Genomic DNA, 20,858 nt, shown 5'->3' on the forward strand with positions numbered 1-20,858 from the left:
CCAGGCCTGGGAGGGGCTGTGCGGGTAGTAAATGCTAATGTAATTAACAGCACGAGGTCCTTGACATCCGCCCTTTGACACCTGACTGATATCGAGGCCTTGCTGGAACACTTGGCTGATGTGACCCCATCACTCGAGTACCTAAGCCTGCTGGGAAATGAGGCCTGTCCTAACCAGCTGGTCAGCCCGGATAAGGACGAGGACGACTACCAGCGATACAGGTCTGTTGATGTTACGTATCGATCTTGTATGAGGAAGATCATTATGTGTTTAGATTTTTAGATACTCAACTGTTCAGAATGATAGGTTTTTATTAATAATGTCTTTGGAGATGTTCCTTTTTTTAAACAAACAGCTCCTGCAGTTCATAAGCAGACTGCGGATTCAACCACATCACTCTAAAAGCTTTGTCAACTGGCCCCTCTACACTCCAGTTTGCAAAATGGATTTCATGTGTGACTAGTCACCACCACAAATGAGTGTTTACTACCCTGCCTTACCAGAGCAGATGATGCATTAAACATCAAGCCAGGCCTCAAGCCATGCAATATGACCACCATTTGTCAGGGTCCTTTACATGAAATGCGATAAAAGGCGAAAAGCATACTCTCTTTTGTCTGTTTTAGCCCTAAGTGCTTGTTTCTGACTCTGTGTTGCCTATTAATCATTTACCACCCATGCCTTTCTTGAATAATCTTTCTTCTCTCTTTTTGTCTCCCTTTCTCTCTCCCCCCCCCACCGCCACCACCCATCGCTCTCACTTTCCCTCCCCTCCTCCCCCCTTTTCCCCCTTCTTCTCGCATCCTTATCTTACTGGTAAGGAAAGCTGTTCTGTTTTGACTGACAACGTCTATGGTCCTGTAATGTAATATTCATAATGTGTCACATAGTAAAACATCAATTTGAGCGTGATGCAGATTTCATGTCTGACAAGGTTAGGCTGTATGCAGGTCGTGACAGCACTGGCCTTGGGCAATAAATACCCAGCCCAATGCCTCAGGAGCTTTTGGTCTCTCAAGTGAAATACCCTGGTGTGCTGCATCGGTGCCCCAATTAGTGCAGTGACATAGAAATACACTATTCGCACAGCATTGTGTAGTCTGCACGGGAGTTTAGATAGCGTTCTTTTATTAGGTGACTGTACAAATGCTCAGCGGCCGTTCGTAGTACTACAATAACAAGAGTTCAGTTCTCTAATATTATACGTAAATAGTGGGAAATGGCTATTCAGCACAGGACTCCTCAGAGTAACTTTGGTTTAAAATGTTCTGGCAGTATAATTCTCTTTAAAATATTTCTAATGTACTTGTAATCCCTTACATTATAAGACGTCATCAATTTTTCCAATTTCTCCGCTGTGGCTGATCAAAGAGATGCTAATGATTTCTTTTCCTTCACCCAAGACATTACTGAGTGTAATGATTGTGTTAATATTCTTTCAAATAATTTCAGCTAACAATTAAAATGAACTTTCCTGATGTGCCAATAAACACAGTGAAACAAACGGGTATAAAATGTTTGTTTTTGTTTAGCTGGAGTTTAACTTCTTCTAAACTTTATTCAATCTGGAGAATAAAGTTTGCAACAAGTAAATGAAGGATAACTTTGGTTTTACGAATTTCAGACAATCATTAGAATTTAAGGAATTCTCTAAGAGACTTCCCCTTGAATTTAATGCACCAATTAATGCTGCCATTGTAAATGAAATTAAATTAACATTAAATGTTTTAATTATTTGACTTTTATTACATGTGTGTTATTGCGCCCCACGCCCCCTTAGTAAAAAGCTAAATGTTAGTCTCGCTGTTAGAACCAGATATACTTCAAAGGGTGTCAGAAGCCATATTTTGGTATTGTCAAAGTATACAGTAGCTACTCTTTTTCTCTTTCACTAGTCAACATATCCCAACCCTCCACCACAACCAAGCCCAACCCTCCACTCTACCCCCTCTGTCTCTCTCGCTTTCTTATCCTCCCTCTGTGGTTGAGTTGAATCATTAATATCCCCACTGGCTGACAGAGCCTTGTCATCTGCTTTGACCCTGTGATGGTAGGTTACCTATGGAGAATAACCTCTCTACATGTCTCCCAAGGGCATCTTCACATTTCATCATGAAAATGCCCTGAACAAAGTCTTTCTACATGGAGGGAGACACTGGATTGGGAAGGGGCCTCTTGGATTTGAGTGGTGGAGCTCTCACCAGCAAAGGCGCTCTTTTTTAGTAGCTAGGCCTCATTTCTAGAAATATTATTTGATTTATTCTCAGCTATAATAATCCTAGACAACGTGCTTACTTTATTTTAGGAAAAAAGAAAAAATCCAAGTCCAAGAATCCCTTTTGAATCTTGGGTATCTGTCATCAATATATTTCAAATCGGTTTAAATTGATGGCAGAAGAGAGAAGCAAACTTTTTGGACGTCAAAAATATCATGCACAGAAGAGTTAGACCAGCTGTTGAAAACACTCTCCCCTCTAAAGGCACGCTTTCTATTGTCTCCAATACCACAAGAACTGCCATTGTTATTTACTCATTGTTCTAGTCTGGCACACTATTAAAAAATCGAATACATTTTTAATTTAATGTTTTTTAAGTCCTTTTTACCTGGTCTTACCAATGGTTTATCAGCAGGTGCGTAGTGTCATTTAGGGTTGTCACTATACTACAGTTTTGTACTTGTCAATACAACATACAGCAAGTTAGTGCTTGCTTCTGGTGACTTGACACTGTTTTGGTGTCAAATAGCATTGTAAAATATTCTTTCTGTCTAGACATAAATGATTGGTTCATCCTAAGAAAACAATACTTTCCAGAGCATGACAAAGTTTGCTGCCAGGCTCCCAGATTCACTTTATTGTTTTATTATTAGCGATAGCTGCTAGCTACTTTTTTAATGCTACCATTAGCAATATAGCAATGATAGCATTTCATGATAACATCAGTCGTCTGCGCAGTTATGGGTAAATGCTTATAGTTTAATGGCTGACAGTAATGTGCACACTGTTCAGGTTAAAATTTAGGTTGACAGTTAGTGTTGTGAGCACCAACTTTTTTAGCTATTTGCAACTAGGGTTGCCAACTCCCTGAAAAATAAATAAGGGACACCTCGTGGCCAGGGCCGGGCGACCCAGTTGTCTTCACCCTTCCCAGTGTGGTGAATTTTCTAGCTCTTTTTTTGTGTGTGAAATTATTTTTTTTTAACCCTTTGACTTGAATTTGATTTAAGTAGATGTGTATTCTTTGTGATATGAACACATGTGAAACAAATGATCATTTAGCCATTTATTTTTAGCTCAAAATGACAACATTAACACATAAAACAGGTCTCTTTCTTAAACAGAAGCCTGTCATGCTTAACTTTTGAGAATATAAGTAAATCTTTCTTTAAAAGAACTCTGTCCTGCTTAACTTAAAATAATAGAAAACAATAGAAAGAAAAATATTCTTGTAACAGTGCACATTTAGTGCATTTAGTACAATTGGCTTCAGCTGAGGTATTATTTCAGCTTTTCTAATGCTAATCAGCTGCTCCTGTTTGTAAACCCGCTTGTTCCCATGATTACGCATCTTAACTCATCATCATTATTCATCTATGTATTACTTTTATGTATTAGTCATCTATTTGTTGTAATCATCTATCCTTGCAGTCGTTTATTACACAAAATAAATTATATTATCACACTTCTGGCCACATAGCGCTGATATTCACTGCACATGCCCATATTAACTTTTTCCAGCCAGGTGTTTTCCTTTTCCCATTCTTCCCTTTCTCTGAGGGGAACAAACATTGCTGCTCTAACGCTGGGCTGACACTGTGCGATTTTAGGCCCATTTTGAGCCGATTTTTGAGTGATCGGACCGATTTTGGCCTTCATCGTGCGTCGTGTAGTATACGTGGGGTAACGAGAAGTGATTAACACCTCACGACCAGCTCCCGATCATCAATCGCTCGTGAGCCGCTCACACTGCTCGCGCGCAAACACGTAAACGCCGTGAAAAAGACGGAGCAGCACGGCTGTGCAGCGTGTGATCTGGACACAAGCGATGGAGGCACAACTTGTAGAACTTTGAAAAGCTCATCCGAGCCTTTTCGATGTGGCCTCACAAAATTATCACGACCACAACAACCGTGAAAATAGTTGGATCTACATCGCTGCTAAATCACAGCTGCCTGATCATGTTTTTCATTAGCAATTTAGCAAAGTTGATGGTGGTGGTGTGTCTGTGTGAGTGAGAGACAGAGAGAGCGAGCGACAGATTTTCTGTTATAACCTTAATTTTATGGACGCACAGTGTGAGCACTCAGGTCGCATCAGAGCATCGGGCGGTATAGTGTGAGACCTGCATCGTGACCTACCAACTTCTAACCCCTGCGAGTCAATCGTGCAGTTTGAGCAGGAGCTGAATAACGCGACTGAAAAAATCGCACAGTGTCTGCCCAGCTTTAGGTGTACTGTCGTCCGAGACTTGCACCGCAGTGACGGCGTTTGTTTCCCTGTTGGCCATGCTTCTTGTTGTGGTCATCTGTTGTCTTCCGGTATTTTCTCCGTAAGCGACCTTTCCTCGACCAATGAGATGAGCGGTAATCTGAATTGTCATACTCGAATTGTCATAAGTGTGCTGTCAGCTCATTGGTCACAAAGCAGGAGAGGGGCTGGGAATTATGTTTTCAAACAAAGCGTTAATTCCATAAACATTTATAGACTACTTTTGATTCTCACTGTATTACGGGACAAAGTGCGTCCCTTATTAGCTCAATACGGGACGTGTACTTTTGTTTCGAAATACGGGACGATTCCGTATTTTAAGGGACGGTTGGCAACCCTATTTGCAACAACGCTGTGTGAAGTTGTGTGTGTGCTAGAGGATCCAAAGACTGCACAGGACGTGATTTGTATATTTAAAAAACCCAAGCTCACGCTGCCACTTAAGAATAACAGGCAGAGCTAAGTTAAAAATTTGAGTTTTCAAAGTTTCAAGTTGAGCATTTTACATTTTTGACTTATCTTAGAGTATGTTGAAATTCAAATTTATTTGAATAAGTTATTCAAAAATGAGAAATTTCTCAATTTCAAGTTATGAAAGTCAAGATTTTGACATGCTAACCTAAAATTTTGACTTACAGATGACAATTAGTTTGATGATCAATTAGTAAGTCTAGTAAGTCAATATAGGTGTTTTTGTTTGTTTGTTTGCTTTTGCAAACCTTGTGTAGAAGCGTATATTTGATCATGTCACAGGAAAGCTGAAAAGTGATCATACATTTAGAAATGCGGTCTTTCTATTGATGATGATTTAAACGTTTGTCTGTTTGCTTTGTTTTTTCAGACTTTTAAATTATTTTTTTCCTTAATTTTGCACAAACATATTTTATATTCCGTGTCAGTCTAAATGTAATCCCCCTCCTTATTATCCTCAGGTGTTGAAAACTTTACACAGGCTTTGCCATCTCCCTTCATCGCCATCACCATCATCAATTTGTCACGGCTCTCTGCACACAGGTCTTGTCTTTGGACATATCCCCCGTCCTTTCTCACCCTCCACTTAGGTGCTGTATGCATGTCCTTTTTAGCTACCAGCTTACCCCTGACATACCGGTTCCTCTATTCCTGCCTGCCAGTGAAAGGATCTGTTGTCATCTGTGTATTCCAACCATTATCTTTTGACGTTTCTCTCCCTCCCAATGAAAGACAGTGTGTCTGAAAGCTTAGAGAGATATCTGTGATGCTTGCAGAATGACAGCTCCAGCAGACGGGTTGTATCTTCTTTCATGCTATTTATATGTCATACTTTTTCTTATCAGCTTTGAAGGTTATTACATACAAGAAAATATCACCATTAAATCTGCATCACTATTAAATCTGAGTAAACATGGCTTCTTTTCAACTTTTGTTGATGCCTGCATTTACATATTAGAATTTGTGTCAGTTTGATTAGTGTATCACGTAAACACATCTTCCTCAGATAGTCTGTCTCTTTGTCAAGAATAGACCTACAAGGAGGCCTTTTATGGCAACAGTATGTTAATGCTCAGTTTTTCCTGTCTCATTATAGGTACTTTGTTCTGTACAAGTTGCCACAACTGAAGTTTCTGGACACCAGGAAAGTAACCAAAAGAGAAGGGATGGAGGCACAGGAAAGGGGCGCATTCATGAAAGTGGTCAAGCCTAAGCCGGAAGCTGTAAGTTATGTCTTTTAGTTTAGTTTTTTTACACTGTTTTAAGTAGCAGAACCTCTAAAGAACTGAATGAGTTTGTCACTTTGTTCCCTTTCCTATCCTCTTCCTTTATCCTTCTTTTCTTCCTTTGCGTGCTTGACTGTCACTCATCCTTTACAGAGGTCCTAGAACTGTGGCCCTTTGAAAACAGTCGGTGTCTCCCAAGGCCTAGAGTGTGCATGCGTGTTGCATGTGAGTGTGTGTGATTATGGCCTGACCTGATTTCGTATGCATGAGCCCAGATCAAAGACGACGGGCGGCTGTCCGGCCACACTTGTGTTTCCAAGTGTGACGTGGCTGGAGATTGGAGTGACAGCTCATGTACATGCTGCTCGCAATCACTTAATTATCTCAAGTCAGTGCATTCATTCATCCTTGTCTTGTTTGGGACCCCAATGAATAAATACAGTATAAGAAGGTTTGCCCCTTTTACTTCAATCCCCTCGTCTTGCTCATTTTGTAATGCACTATAAATGATCATCTTTTGTCCACATTTGATTTCCTGTAACTGTAAGATCATGAAATATTTACTGTTGGGATCAGCTTAGCTTTGTCATTTCAATGCTCTGGGGCTCCGACAGTCAGCCTGGGAGGTAAAAATGGATCCAGAGAAGGCATTCGGTGATAAATCAGAAGCATGTGAGTTAATGTCGGGTTTAAAAGTGCACGAGAAAAACAAAATATTTATTGATTCAGACAATGAGCTAAGATAGTGTACTCTTTTAGTGTCAGATCATGCTACTCTTTGTTCTTGATTCTTCATGCAAGTGGCAAGTGAGATAGCAAAACACTAAAATAATTTAACCTCCGTCTGCCATGTTTGGTAGATAGAGAAGAGTGGAATGAAAACACTGCTCATCCACTTTATATAAAAAGAAAATGGGGACCTCTACAATGCTTTTTGGCAGGATAAAGTCACTTTTAAGATTTTATTTACATAGCCTGTCAGTGAAAAAGAAATGTTTGGTTTTGTCGCCACAGCCCTAGATGAAAGGAAAGATAATCACTGATTCGGGCTGACATGATGTGTGTGTTTTTGTGTCTTTGCGTCTTTGAACCTGCTGTATATGATTATTTATTCCCTATGCAAAGTAAAAGGTTACAGCTTTGATGAAAATACGTCTACCGAACATTTCGCACAGTATTTTGTGCGCCTGATCGTACTCTTTTTGTACTATGTACACTTCCCTATTAGCAGTGTTGGGCTGCTAATGAAGAGCATTTTTGCCTGGACATATCCTGAGTGGAGGATGTCACGGCAGCATTTCCATAACATTTGTTTTGAGTTAGATGAGACGTGATGTGTCAACTACCGCAGACTTGATGAGCCATGAGTACCTCCCGGCTTTAATTGTCTGCATCATCAGAGTGATTGTAAGTTGACCGATAGTGCGGGCCACCAATTAGTGAAACGTCTGCAACAGAACAGGAGATTGGGAAGAGATGATGGCGTAATTAGATATTTGTGTTTTCTTTTATGTCTGGTACAGCAGGGTGTTGCTCATAGCACTGGCTCGTGGTACAGTGTCTGCCATTAGATTCATTACAAAGAATGGTAATTAGATGTCTTGCTGTCACTAACACTACCATTCGAGTCTCAATTAGTGCAAGTACTGTGGGGGGGGGAAGGACCACGATTGTGATTTAAGACATTTATTTATGAAACTGATTCGGGGGGTTTGGAGGGTGGTGGGGCTCTGTGTTCATTTATTATTTATATGAAACTATATGACAACTATTCTCCATATTGTTAAGAGTAAACTGAAACCTTAATAACAGCAGCAACTGCAGCAGATTTACAGTGATACGTGCCCACTTTTGACAGCACAAATTTAAGGAAAAGCCCCTTTCGTTCTCACTGCATCACGTACAGTATGTATTGGAATAGTTAATGGGCTGGCTTTGAAAAAGACAGCAGTGAACTTTCGAGACCTCACTTGCGTCATATCAGAGTGGAATATGACCACAATTTAAACTCCTTTTCAGTCATGCCATTTTGGCCTGGCACAGAGGATTGCCACATGTTTCTGATAAAGCAGTTATGGTCTTTAGCACAATATGAACACCATAACTTTTCATACATTCCCAGTGTTTTCCTAAATCACAACCAGACATTAAAGAGCTATTTTTTCGTAAAGAGAGGCAGACACATGCAAAAGCCTGTAATGAGATTTGCAAGTGCGGAATTAGCAAAGGAAAAATGGTGTAGGTTTTAGAAAGGCGTTAAAGAACCAAACGTTTGTTGTGAAGACGCACAGTCAGTCTGACACACAGGAAATAAACTCACATTTGGGCATTTGTTTAATTGTCACTGGGTCGTTAAAATGCATTTCTGATTTTAAAGGATAATAAGCAGTTGGGCATGAAATGGAAGCAAAATGACTAAGACTAGATAGAGAAACTGTACAAATACCTGAGGTAAACAATTAAAAAGAAAAAAAGAAAGCAGTAGGGATGATTAGTGTTTTCCCAAAACCTCAACAGTGAGCAGAGTCAGAGTGGAAAAGCCTTGAGCTGTATTTGGGGAAATTGGGCGTGTTGGAATGCAATAATGTGATAATTCTCTTTGAGGACTTAGAGGTCATGGAATGAAATGGCGTCAAACCACGTAGAGCCATTTGGACCGTGCTGGGCTGCTTTTGGAAAATGCATGTGGTACATTTTGGCTCAGTTAGGCCACGCCACTTCCGCGCAGCCCACATTATGCTGTCGAAACCCTTGGGTTAAACTGGCCATGTCTATCAAAACACTGTGACAGCACTTTCTGTTTTCAGATCCCAAGTAGAGCTTTAAAAAGTGCGTAGCGAATTTAACTAGTAGAATAACATTTACTTCTTGCCTGATGTTTAAGAGCGTTTCACAGTGAGTGAAGTAACTCCACGGGCCCCCTTACTGGTAGCTACGTCAACCAGTATAAATGCTCCTCGGATGTCACTTAGATTTTGCCCGGATGAAGTATTTGACTTGATTTTCTAGCATGAAGACAGTTTTTTTTTTCTTCCCCCCACATCCTTCTCGGTATAATGTAAAGCAGACTGCATTGCAGGGTGGCTTGAGCCAGCTCCCGGGTCCCATGAGTCTCTGCACACTGGGTAACGGTTCTTCAAGGGAATTGACAATGACAGAGCCAGGAAAGTCCTCAAGTGGATCTTTTCAGTTCAGTTTTTTCTTCCCAAGACACTAACCTGTTTTACTCTGCAGCACACAGTGGTTCATTTTAAGTTTGCGCTGAAGTGAGCAGTTCAAATCTGAGATAGGCTACATCATTTTAGAGCCATGATTGTGCATTATGTGATGCACGATTCTGATTTCGTGTTTTATTTTTTTATTGCATTGCAACTCTGCAAAAAGAGGCAGTATTTTGCTATAGGTCGGTTGTTTAGCTTCCTTAAATGTATGCTGTGAAGAATGTTTCTATGTTCATCTCACTGCTTGAGAGTTATGAGTTCCCCCGAAGCTTTCAAACATAACAAACAGTATGCAATATAGCACTTTGTGAATGTGCCTTCAGTGGGTTTGCTGAATCATTTTACTGAACAAATGTGTCCTTAGAGAAAACTCAAACAATATGGTTCACGACAGGGGGAGGGAATATTACCCAGCAGATTCCCACGGAAGCATGTTTATTACCACTCTTTACCAGAGATGGGCAGTTACAAGTAACGCATTACTGTAATCTGATTACTTTTTCAAGTAACAAATAAAGTAAGGGATTACTATTGCAAAAACGGTAATTAGATTACCGTTACTTTCCCGTAGGCACGCTGCGTTACTGCGTTACTAAAACCGTGATTTTTTTTTTGCGAGAATGTCTCATGACAGTGACGTAAGCGAGTGCGACGTTCGTGACAACAGCTGTGTGCAGATCAACAATGGATAATATATCAGTGCGGGAGAGAGTATGAGCATGCAGCGTTGGAAGTACTGACCTTGCTTTCAGTTTGATTCCATAAAAAGTGACAAAAACATTAGTGTCCGTTGTGCGTGGGAAGAAAACGTCTTTTTTTTTTTTTTTTTTTTTTAAACTTCCGAGCAAGCACCGAGTGCGTTACCACGTAATGGGAAATTCACAGAGAAACTCGCGGATTCTTCCACTGACTGCTGGAATGTGCAGAAAATAGGTTTAAATGTTAAACAAATTTCTTCCAGTCAGAGAATGGTGCATATAATTAATTTTTTGCTTCATGCATAAAGTTAAAAGATTAAAACTAATAAATCAAGTTTTAAAAAGGGACTTTTCCATTTGATTACATTTTGTATGATGGATTATGTAGAAAAAGTAGAATTGGGCTGAAAGATCTATCGCTTTATCACCTATTCAGGTTGTAAATCGTGTTTTTTAAAAGTAACTAAGTAATTAATTACTTTTGAAAATAAGTAATCAGTAAAGTAACGGGATTACTTTTTGGGGGAAGTAATCAGTAATTAGTTACTGATTACTTTTTTCAAGTAACTTGACCAACACTGCTCTTTACTCTCCGTTTGATTCTCCATGTGCACCAGATATTATACCTAAAGAACCTGGAGTTGACAAATTCCTGCATCGAATGAAGTTGAATGAGGAAAGAACTGCATAGTAGTAGAGGGCAAACTATAATTACACAAACTGCCTCTCTGCCTTATGTTCGCTCAGATGAATTCTCTTACAGACTGTGATTTTCTTGCTTTTGAAGTCTGTTTTCTTTTCCAGCTTACATAATGTCTTATTATCTGTTAATTGCGTCAGACACTCCTTGAGACGCTGCTTTTTAACGATAACGTATCCTAAATCTGAAAGCAGCTGTTTGCAAATGTTTGAGTGTGTTTAGTTCATACGATACACAAAGCACAGTGCTTGCTTTTTGTCGGATACTTCCAGGGTACCACATGTTCGATGCGTGTATCAAACTGACTGAATGGCGTATGCTTCCGTGTGAGCTTTTCTCTGTAGCTGACTGCTGAAATACGTCCAGAGTTTGGACCAGTAGAGCGAGCTCTATCCTGAATGTTCTGGCAGCTTCAACTGAGAGGTCACGCAGGGGTTATAAGCTGGGAAAACAACGGCAATTAGAGGGAGTGACTCACACTGTCCACATAAATCATCCAGGCCCTGCATATCATAAACACACTGTAAAACTTTAAAGCACAATTAATTGTAAGTAAGTGAGCCAATATTGATTTATTGCCTCTTTCAAAGCATAGAGACACGGGGTGCATGACCTGAGTGTCACGTCACTCTCGCAGGCAAAAAATGATCGATGTATTATTCACTTTTTTTGGCTGAACGCAGTGGATAAAAACAAACGTGTGTTTTCCTAAGGGCCTTTATGAGACACTAAAGTGGCCTTATTGCATTAACTGCCTCTCCTTCTGCTGGCATCCGGTGCAGAGAAGGCACACCTCTGCGGTGAAGCATTTGTTGTCTCGATGTCTCTTGTGTTCAGCGGTGGAGTCTGAGGCTTGTCAGAAAGCAGGCCGAGGCTGGCCAGCAATAATGAGATGTCTCCCTTTTTCTATTTTCATGTTAAGTTTTCATAAAGTTTGACAAATCATGTGATCGGTCATATAACCTTTCCTTTTTTTAAACTTTGAAAGTAAGTCTTGGTTAAGCTTTTATTACTTTAATAATATTAAGTGTCTGGGATTGGCAAGCTACGTAACCTGTTGTCTGAACATACTTTTCCAATGAAATCCTTCATAAGGCTTTGGGAAGGACAGAGTTTTTATTGTAACTCTGCTGATTTCAAATTTCCTTTTAAATGTAGAAATGTGCCGGGGAAAACCCCACTTTTTCCTTCCAATATCACTGATCACTTACTTTATCATTTTTGGACATGTTTGAGGTTTTTCTCATATGAAAATGTGCCTCTTAAAACAATGTCTTTTTTTTCATTGCATGTAATAGGGCTGCAAATCTCTACAAACCCTGTACACGCACTGTAACAACAATATCATTCCACTAAGGCTTCTCTTCAATTACACTTCTTATCAAATGATGGTTTTTAGCTATTGCATCGTACAGCATCCCAGTGCGTTGGCCTATCAGTTCAGTCAGAGATAATCCTCCCTGTTGGTCTCTTTGGTGACAGAAAGATGCTGCAAGTGTAATAAGAGACAGTTGGCTTAGTGTTTTCGGAGCTCGGAGGGAAAAAAATCCATCTTTCTTCCTCTTCTCCTGCCCCACCGGGTGCTTCTGCAAAACTCCAATAAACTTTAATTCTTTCAAAGAGATCTGTTATTAGTTTGCTTGTCTCTTTTAGTTGAGGTTGACTGTACACATTAATCACTGTTTCAGCACTTTATAGTTTACTTTGAACTTGATTATCACGTGCCCTTGCTGAAGGCAGTTTTGGTTAAACTTACTTTCTGATTTTTATTTTTATGAGACAAGTCAAGTGATGTTGTTGTTGTTGTTGTTGTTTATGGCTTGCAGATGTTAATTATTTGTTATTTATAAAGTTAAATTTACTTTAGAGCTTTGAAGCTCTGCTGGATGATGCAGGGAAAGTCCATACAAAGCGAGACAGAATAATTATTTTCCTGTATTGCCAAGAATTGGGAGAATCGTTTCTGCAAAAGAAGTTATATTACGATCGCATGAGGTAGGGTGAGGGTTAGTGTCAGGGTCAGGGTCGTCAGCACCTAGACCTCAGAGGGCTGAGATGAAAAACATGGTGCTTAGAACTCTTCCCTCTCTCCCCCAGTGCGCTGGATCACTCGAGCTTTAATCCATTATGCCAGTTGTCTCTGTTTTTCAGTGCGGTGTTAATGGAGATGGAGTCATCTTTCAGCAACAGTGACTTTCATGAGCCGGCAACAGAGGACAGAGCCAGAACTGAAAGTCCCTCCACTGAAGTTTGTGCTTACACAGGCCTTCTTTGTGGTTTTTAGAGCTTGTCAGACATGTCAAGCACAGGCTAGAAAAAGTATATTGTTTCCAGGCACTTGGATTCCTTTCCCCCTGACATCTGCCACTCTGCCGAGATGATAAATTCTTGCCTCATTAAGCGTGGGTGTGGGATTACAGACTGACAACACATTAATCACTGGGCTGGGTGGCAGCAGCCCCGCACCAGCTACAGGCATTGTTAACCAAACTTTTCTAATGTGTCACTCTCCTCCTTGACAGCCCATAATCAATCATCCTGATTGGCAGGGCTGATAGATTACACTATTTATACTTTGTGTAATGAAAGCTAGCGTTTCCACCTACTGTCATTGTCGAGACGATGATAGGCCACCTCGTCCGGCTCAATGGGAACACATACAAAAAAGAAACGGAGAGAAAAGAGCGGGTGGGCAGACCTTGGCGTGCATTGTGAACTTTCAAAGAGACACTGTTGAGTTCCAGGGTGGGTGGGTGCATGGGTGGTGTGATGTTTGAGGGGGGTATTCTGTGTGTCCGTATTGTTCACTCTACACAGTATAGCTTAAAGGAAGTCTTCGCACCATCACCGAGTTATTGTCACGTTTGTCGTTATCAGCGGAAGGCCATGCTCTCACAGGTAAAACTATGTGAGAGCACTTTGTCTGTGTGAGATTAACTTTCCCTGTGACCCCATTGGCGAGGTGAGTTTTTGTTGTCAGAGCGTCTTTTCTGGCAGAAAGTGAATAATTTACACATGTATAACAACAAAATGACAGGACACCATATACGGTATCTGTGTGCTTGTTAGTGTGCACGGGTCAGCAGGACAAAGGATAATGGATTTCCCTGTTTCCTTGCTAAGAGCGTTAGCGCTATGTTACAGTGCTTTACAACCCCCCAGCACAGTTTTTTTTGTCTTTTCTTGTTTTTTGCATGGGAACTGGATGAAATGACACACGGCTGGTAGCCTCCAAACATAATAAGGTTAGATTTCTTTTTGTTCATTTCAGCCGTATGTCTTTGTCTGATATTAGAGATGTCCTCAGCGCACAGAGTGAGGATATTGAATATGATCTCTTACAGTAGTTGAGAGGGTGCCAAGCTTTTTGAGGAGGGGAAAAGGGTCCATCGTGTTTTTGACAGGCAGTAAATCTGAGGCTGTTTTTTTTTTGTTTTTTTTTTTGTTTTTTAAGCGATGGCGTGCTGTCATGAAATTAGTTAACTAGACCATATTATGGAGAGCCAGGTAATTTACCCTCAGAGATGCAATCGCAGATAACTAGCAGGAGGCCGCATCCCTGACCTGACATTGCTTTGTGTATAATGCAAAATCTAGTGACATGCTCAATGGGTTCTGTCAGCTGCAGGATTGAATTCTCTGCCTACTGCGTCTCAGTTTGGAGCACGCTGGTCAATTATTTCTGAGGCTGTCAGTGCATAGGGAGACACTGTTATTTAGTATGTGTTAACTTGGCATCATTAAGACACTCAGCTGACAGACAATAGCACACCTGAATGTTATTTATTTTGATTCCCGACAGGGGTAACCTTCAAACGCGTTGACCTCCTCCAATTTTGCGTTTTGTGAAATCCCACTCGGTCCATTAGAAACGGGAGCTGTCGAGACAGTAGGGAATCAAATGACCACAAGTCGTCTAATCTAACGCAGTAATGTGCAGGAGAAGCTTCCATTTGTTTGGACAGATTGCTCTGATCACATGGTGGCAGTTGAGTGCCTGTATCCACGCTTCTGCACCAGACGTTGTTGTCCACACAAAAACTTAAAAGCACACACTGAAATGTCATATTATCATAGATCCATGTTTCAGCTCACAAGTGCTCAGGAATAGATGCGGCGGTTTTGCGTCGCGTGTTTCTTTTTAAGTGGTCCTTAGGCAGTAATGTGTTCTAACTTTGCTAGTTTTTTTTTAAAAATAATAATGTCTATAAATAACAACTCATTGGTATTTAAAGATTATAAAACACAGGGATTGAAATGTACATCCACCACGTTTCACTTAAAATCTTAAGGGTGTTTTTTTCCCAGTTGATGAAGTGAAACAGTTTAAAGTTTGAACTCCAGAATTACCAGGCTTCCATGCTTTGCCTGTACACATACACATCTTCCAACACCTCCACCACCAACCATCCAGCACTGGTGATGAATAGGAAACCTGATCGAGCAAAGCCTCAGCATCACCTCTGTACAGCAGGATGACATGATTAGGAGGTGACAGCTTCTGTAACAACATCTCTGCATTTATCTTTCTCTGCTCTCTCTCTCTCTGTCTTTCACTCTGTGTCACTCTCCCTCTCTCACTCGTTCTCTCTCTCTGTCTCTTTCCTCTCAACAAGTCAGACTACTCTATAATTAATGTCCCTGAGGGCTATCCGCAGGTCAGGTAAGGGGGGGTGCTGTTGAGACAGGTAGTCTTGACACCTCCAGCTTTGTAGCTTCTGCATGCAGGCGGGTAGGTGGCTGAGAAGGGGTAGGAGAGGCCACTGATGAGGGCTGGAGCATGTTTAGGTTGGAAGCTAAGGCGGGAGGAACACTGCAGGTTGAAGGAAGGAGGCCCAAGTGTGCAACCTTTTCACCTGAGAGACAAAAAGGTTGGTTTCACAGGATTAACCAGTCAAATCTGGCGCATTAAAGGCTTAGCTCATCGGGAGCTTCACATTTGACTGACGGGGAGATCCCACACGTGTTTAAACTAAGAAAGGTGCTTTGAAATGGGATAAAATTTTGAGGAGTGATTTAAAGAAAACTTTGTTTTAAAGAAACCTGAGCTTGTGAAATCCTCAACTAGTCAAAAGTTCCCCTAACACTTTCATTCTTTGTGGTGCTTGTGTGCTGCTTACAGGTTGTTTAGCACTTCTGGTTGTATAGAAGTTTAAAGTGAGCCCCTTTACCACTCCACTCTTATGTGTCTTTACAACATTCACACAGTCTCCCTCTCTGCATTTCACAAACACGGCAGCCGCCCTTTTCCCCGACAATCACTCTCTGAATAGCCACTTATGCCTGTGATTTCCATTGGTGAAGAGGCATTTTTTTTCTTTTTCCTTCTCAAGTTTTGAATAGAAGCAGAAAAATGGAAAAGAGGAGCGGGGGTGATGAGCAGGGTGATGGGAGAATTGGACAAAGGAAATTAAGTTGAGACAGCGGAGGAGAGGGAGCCATGCTTGCGGAAATATGTAAAACACCGTGGGGTTGTCCAGGGTGCACTATAGAGGTCACTGCGAGGGCAAAGGGGTCAAGTGACACTCAAACAGCATTTTTGTGTCATTATGGGAGTGCCGGAAAAGGCTGTGAATAGATTGGCATAGGGTTACAGGGCACTGATGGACAGTGAAGTGGGTGAAGGACCTTAATGCCACGATGTTTTAGTGGCACTCATCCACAAAGAATTTGTCGTCTTCCTTCGGTTGTGTTTTTGTCGTGAGAGCTTAGCAAAGGTACAAACTTCTATTTTCTGAAACCTGATTAAAGTACAAGATCTATCACGCTTTACGTCCTAAAAAGACAGTATTAAGCCCCTAATTTTATCAGCCGGGCATTTTTTGTTAATTTTCAGTGTCAAATTATTTTCATCTCTCTGTGTTTATCAAAGGAGATGTAACCTCTGACAGCTTCATTCGCTTTCTATTTGCAGTTGGTGCTCTGTTACGAGCTGACAGATTTGTGATGTCTGACTTCTGCTGTACTGTACCATACTTAAGAAACTGAACCAGAGCCAATGAGCTGTAAGATATCCTGTGAGATCTAATGCAAGTTGTGATTGGTAACGCATTTTATTTTACCAACTTCTCCAGGCACTGTAGAACAAAGGTTTGTCGTTTCATCAAGTCTGATTAAGTGAACACAGGAAATACTGCGCTGTAGTAGTGGGTGGCAAACAGAGCCATTTTGACAGGCAGCGGAGCTCTATTTCTCCTTATTACTGTTTGTTTGTCTTTCTTTCACCTCACGGTTATAAACAGGTCCCACGAGTGCCAGAGATGTCCACGGCCAAACTGACAGTATTGACCTTGTAGCACCAACTCATTTTGTCCCATTCTGTACGATCTGTCTGTTATCTTGTTAAGACCTACAACTGTAACCCGCAGCCTAAGACATTTAATATATGATATAATGATACTTATCCCTGGGGATCACCTGATATGCTGTTTCCATGCAGGAGGGAGATGGATAGGGCACAGCGGGCATCACTTCCTTGCGTTTTGCTTGCCAACTGGCAGAGTCCGCCACCAGACATGTTCGGGGGTAATCCGAGAGGTGGGCTGAGCTGCGGCAGCTATGACTTTCATCACACCTGTGCTAAAAGCCCAGAGAGGAGCAGCTTGCCCATTCTACCTACTACCCCCCCTCCCCGGTAAGGGAATATTGCGACTGCAGCAGATCAGATGGGCTCACATCCTGTCAGACTCATCAGATTTCAGGACAACTGAGTGCTTTTGTCAGCTGAATTCCAGACATCTTCTTCCTTTCTTCGCAGAAGGGTTTTTCAAAGATAATGTGTCTCAGGACTTGACCCCCCTCAAAACAATAGCATCATTGATACCGTGATGACTCTAACTAATGCTAATGGTGTACGGTACATAATTCATGAGATGTCAGTTTGATCAAAATATGAAGTCCTTAGCCTACAATCTATACCAAACCAGCAGGGCAGAAAGAGGGAGACAACAAGTCTGATGCTCCTTTCATGATGTCTCAGCTCGTCCTCTTATCTATTGCAGCTTGTCTCTCAGTGCCCTCTGTCATAGATGTCATTCTTCCGTGACACCTGTCTGCCCTCGCTTCTTGTCTCACTGTCCCATCTCCTTCTCTGTGGGGTGGAACTGTTTGTTTTCGGAGGTTTGTTTATAGGGGAAGGAATACACGGCTGCTCCAGGCCCCCGTCTAGTCTTTCAGCTCATCACACAAAACATGACAGCCCTCTTTCTCTTTGGTGCTGAGATGAGCCGTTTCTCCCGTCCCCATAGGGAGTCAAAATTTTTCAGTTTCGCTCCCTCCTTCTTCAACTTCACTCGAACACAGCCAATCGATATTGTGTGAGTGAGCGAATGCTACCTGCTTTGGGCCGTCTGCACAAACATTGTGTAATTTGGCAAGTGATGTGGTTTGAGGTTATATACCAGTATATTTCAAAAGGAATGAATGTTTCACCGAATGCACGTATTTCTAAGTAGTTTTTTTTTTTCCACACACAAGCTGTCCTTGAATGGAAATTCAGTATCAACTCAATCGGGCTTTTTCAGATTCGTTTCAAGGCAAAAAATGTACAAACTCCATTAAAAAAAAAAGAAACAATCTAGTGGCACAAAAATCCCAAATCATTAAATACTTATTTTCTATCTTTTTTTTTGTTCATTAACACTCCGCAATGCCAACGTAATCGGTTCCATTTGGACACAGCAAGTTGTAATTACGGCAATAAAATTAGGTCTTTATTCTGGTAAACATGAGCAGTGAAAAGACTATGATTGGCCTGTAAATGGGAATGATGTGAAATCAGTCACTGACAACTTGTAGCTTGTAATTATACTGTTTTCCTGACACACTGTGTAATTATGTTGTTTACTTTAGCAGTGATCTGTTAAACACTTAAGTGTTCCCATTTGTAATATCTGTGAATTTGGTACATTGAAAATGCAGTTCAAGTGTATTTTTTGTTGTCACGGCCGACTCTCACAACCATCGGCCTGAAACCAAGTTACACTTTTAGATGGGGGGGGGGGTCTGAGGCTCATGGAAAAGTGTTAATAGAAATAATCATACTGGGTGGCCTACCACTGGCCATCAAAGGCCTTCAGTGCTCCACCCAGCAGGCTGGCTCCCAGTTTCACTCTTTTTTTAGTACCTTATTACATTTTTTCATGCTTTTCTGTGTAATTTAGCTTTCTCTTCAGAGCATATCAGCACATCAGATAACCTCAAGGTGTAACAGTAAATCCTTGAGTTCACACACATACTCAGGAGTTGTGTTTGTCTTGCTGGTGTGCGCAAGTTGTGTTTCTTTTTCTTTTTTTGTCTTTAAAGCATGGAGTTAAGACTGAATCAGCTGTTCACACAGGCTCTCATATTGCGCACACACAGGCACGATACTCTGGCTTGTACAAAGGCGCAGTTGCACAGTAGCAAACACACACATTTCTTTTTTTTTTTTTTTGCACACAAAAACACTCACACACCTAAAGAGGGGGCTGTGCCTCCGGGGGCCACGTCAGTTACCTGCTGACACACAGGCTAGTGATTGATGAGACGCCGAGGGCGCTGGAGTAGACTTTGTCAGCTGCTCATAATTTATACATCTTATCTCCATCAGAAGAAAAGACAGAATGCCACGTTGTGTATATGGAGATGAAAACACTGGGCTTGTTTAGGCAGCGGTGACAGGGTAGCTGCTAGCTGTTAGCCGTGGCGCAGAGTGAAAACTCAGATTGCTATCTGTTAGCTTTCTCACCAAGTCCCTCTGTGGCCAGAGCCTTCACTCTTTACCTGTGATGAATCCTCTGTCTGTCAGTCATTTCCACTCACTTTCATTGCCTCTTTCCCGCTCTCTCTCATGTTTCCTCCCTCTTTGTGTCTCTCTCTGTCTCGCTCTCTCGTGTCTCTATTTCTCTGCTGTGACCCTTTCTCTTTTTTCTCGTCTCGCTCCTCTGTCTATCTCCTGTCACATTCTCAGGCCAGACAGGTCCAAGCCTCTGCTGAAAGCTGCTGGCTCGTCCTCAGTCCACTCACAGGGCGAAGGTCAGGACAGAGGCATGGCTTGAGTTACAGAATAATTAGCTGTGTCGGTGTCATGTTGAAATCAGTGTTCAGATGGTGTTATTTAGTACCGTGCAGCTCTGAGTCTGTTTGTTCTTGTTTAAAATCCTGTGCGTACAGTTAGGCAACTAGCGAGGGTGGTTATTCTCAGACTGTGGTTGATTTATTTTACTCCACTATAATTCATTAGAAAAACGGTACTTTTTATGCTTTTTAGCAGTGAATTATTTTATTTTAGAAAATCTAAACCACGTACAAATCAAGTTATTAAAAATATATATTGTTGCCATGACATCGATGATTTAGAAATATTTCAATGATGGCGTATAAATAGCACTACTCTTTCTTTTTTTAATCAGGATATTTTAAATTATACTTAATAGAGTATTTTCTTTTATCATTATTATAATGCAACTTTTACCCAGGTAAAAGACATTAGTACTTTTTCTACTATTATTTTTTTAAACCTTGAATTTCTTTGTTTGTCCCACAACAGTCTGTAACTTAATGAATGATTAAAGAACTTCTTTCCCAGAAGAACAGAGGCGCACACTGTCTTGCTGCTTAAAACAAATGCAGTGTCTCATTGATTTTCGATTTTGTCATTTCAGGTATTGTAGTTCTTATTTTTGTTTTGCTCAAGTTCAAGCCAAAAAGGAAATAAATAAATAAATAAATATATATCTCACTGATCGTGCGTAGAGCTTCTTGCTAGTAAACGAATCTGACTTTTGTTGCCCTGTACACTCAGCGTTTGATATTGCCTTCCTGAATGTGAAAAGAAAGTTTATCAACCCAAAGAACTTTGCCTTACTCTCCTCCATTTGTATTTTAGCATGCTTTGTTCTTTCAAATTGCATTCAGATGTTTTTTTTAAGAGTGTCAGTTAACTACTACACCAGCAAAACAACTTTGATTCCATAACCCCTTCCCACTATTGATCTTGCCTTGTAGATAAAAGGCTGCTCTCTCTGAAATCATGCATTTTTCATTGTGGTATCAATGGCAGCCTTTGCATTTGG

General features: G+C 41.0%; 1 protein-coding gene across 1 annotated transcript in view; it reads left to right on the top strand.

Moving 5' to 3' along the window:
• Positions 1-20,858, top strand: part of lrmda (leucine rich melanocyte differentiation associated) — a 210,934-nt gene that overhangs the window by 137,726 nt on the left and 52,350 nt on the right. The window contains exons 4-5 of the mRNA XM_086259345.1: positions 82-221; positions 6,055-6,181. Of these exons, the coding sequence (XP_086115471.1) occupies positions 82-221; positions 6,055-6,181 (267 nt within the window). The remainder of the gene's footprint in view (positions 1-81; positions 222-6,054; positions 6,182-20,858) is intronic.

This window comes from Aulonocara sp. 'chitande type north' Nkhata Bay, linkage group LG13 (assembly GCF_057382095.1).
Source record: "Aulonocara sp. 'chitande type north' Nkhata Bay isolate Kocher_YH1m ecotype deep benthic linkage group LG13, A_spYH_male_GT1.1, whole genome shotgun sequence".
Lineage (NCBI taxonomy): Eukaryota > Metazoa > Chordata > Actinopteri > Cichliformes > Cichlidae > Aulonocara > Aulonocara sp. 'chitande type north' Nkhata Bay.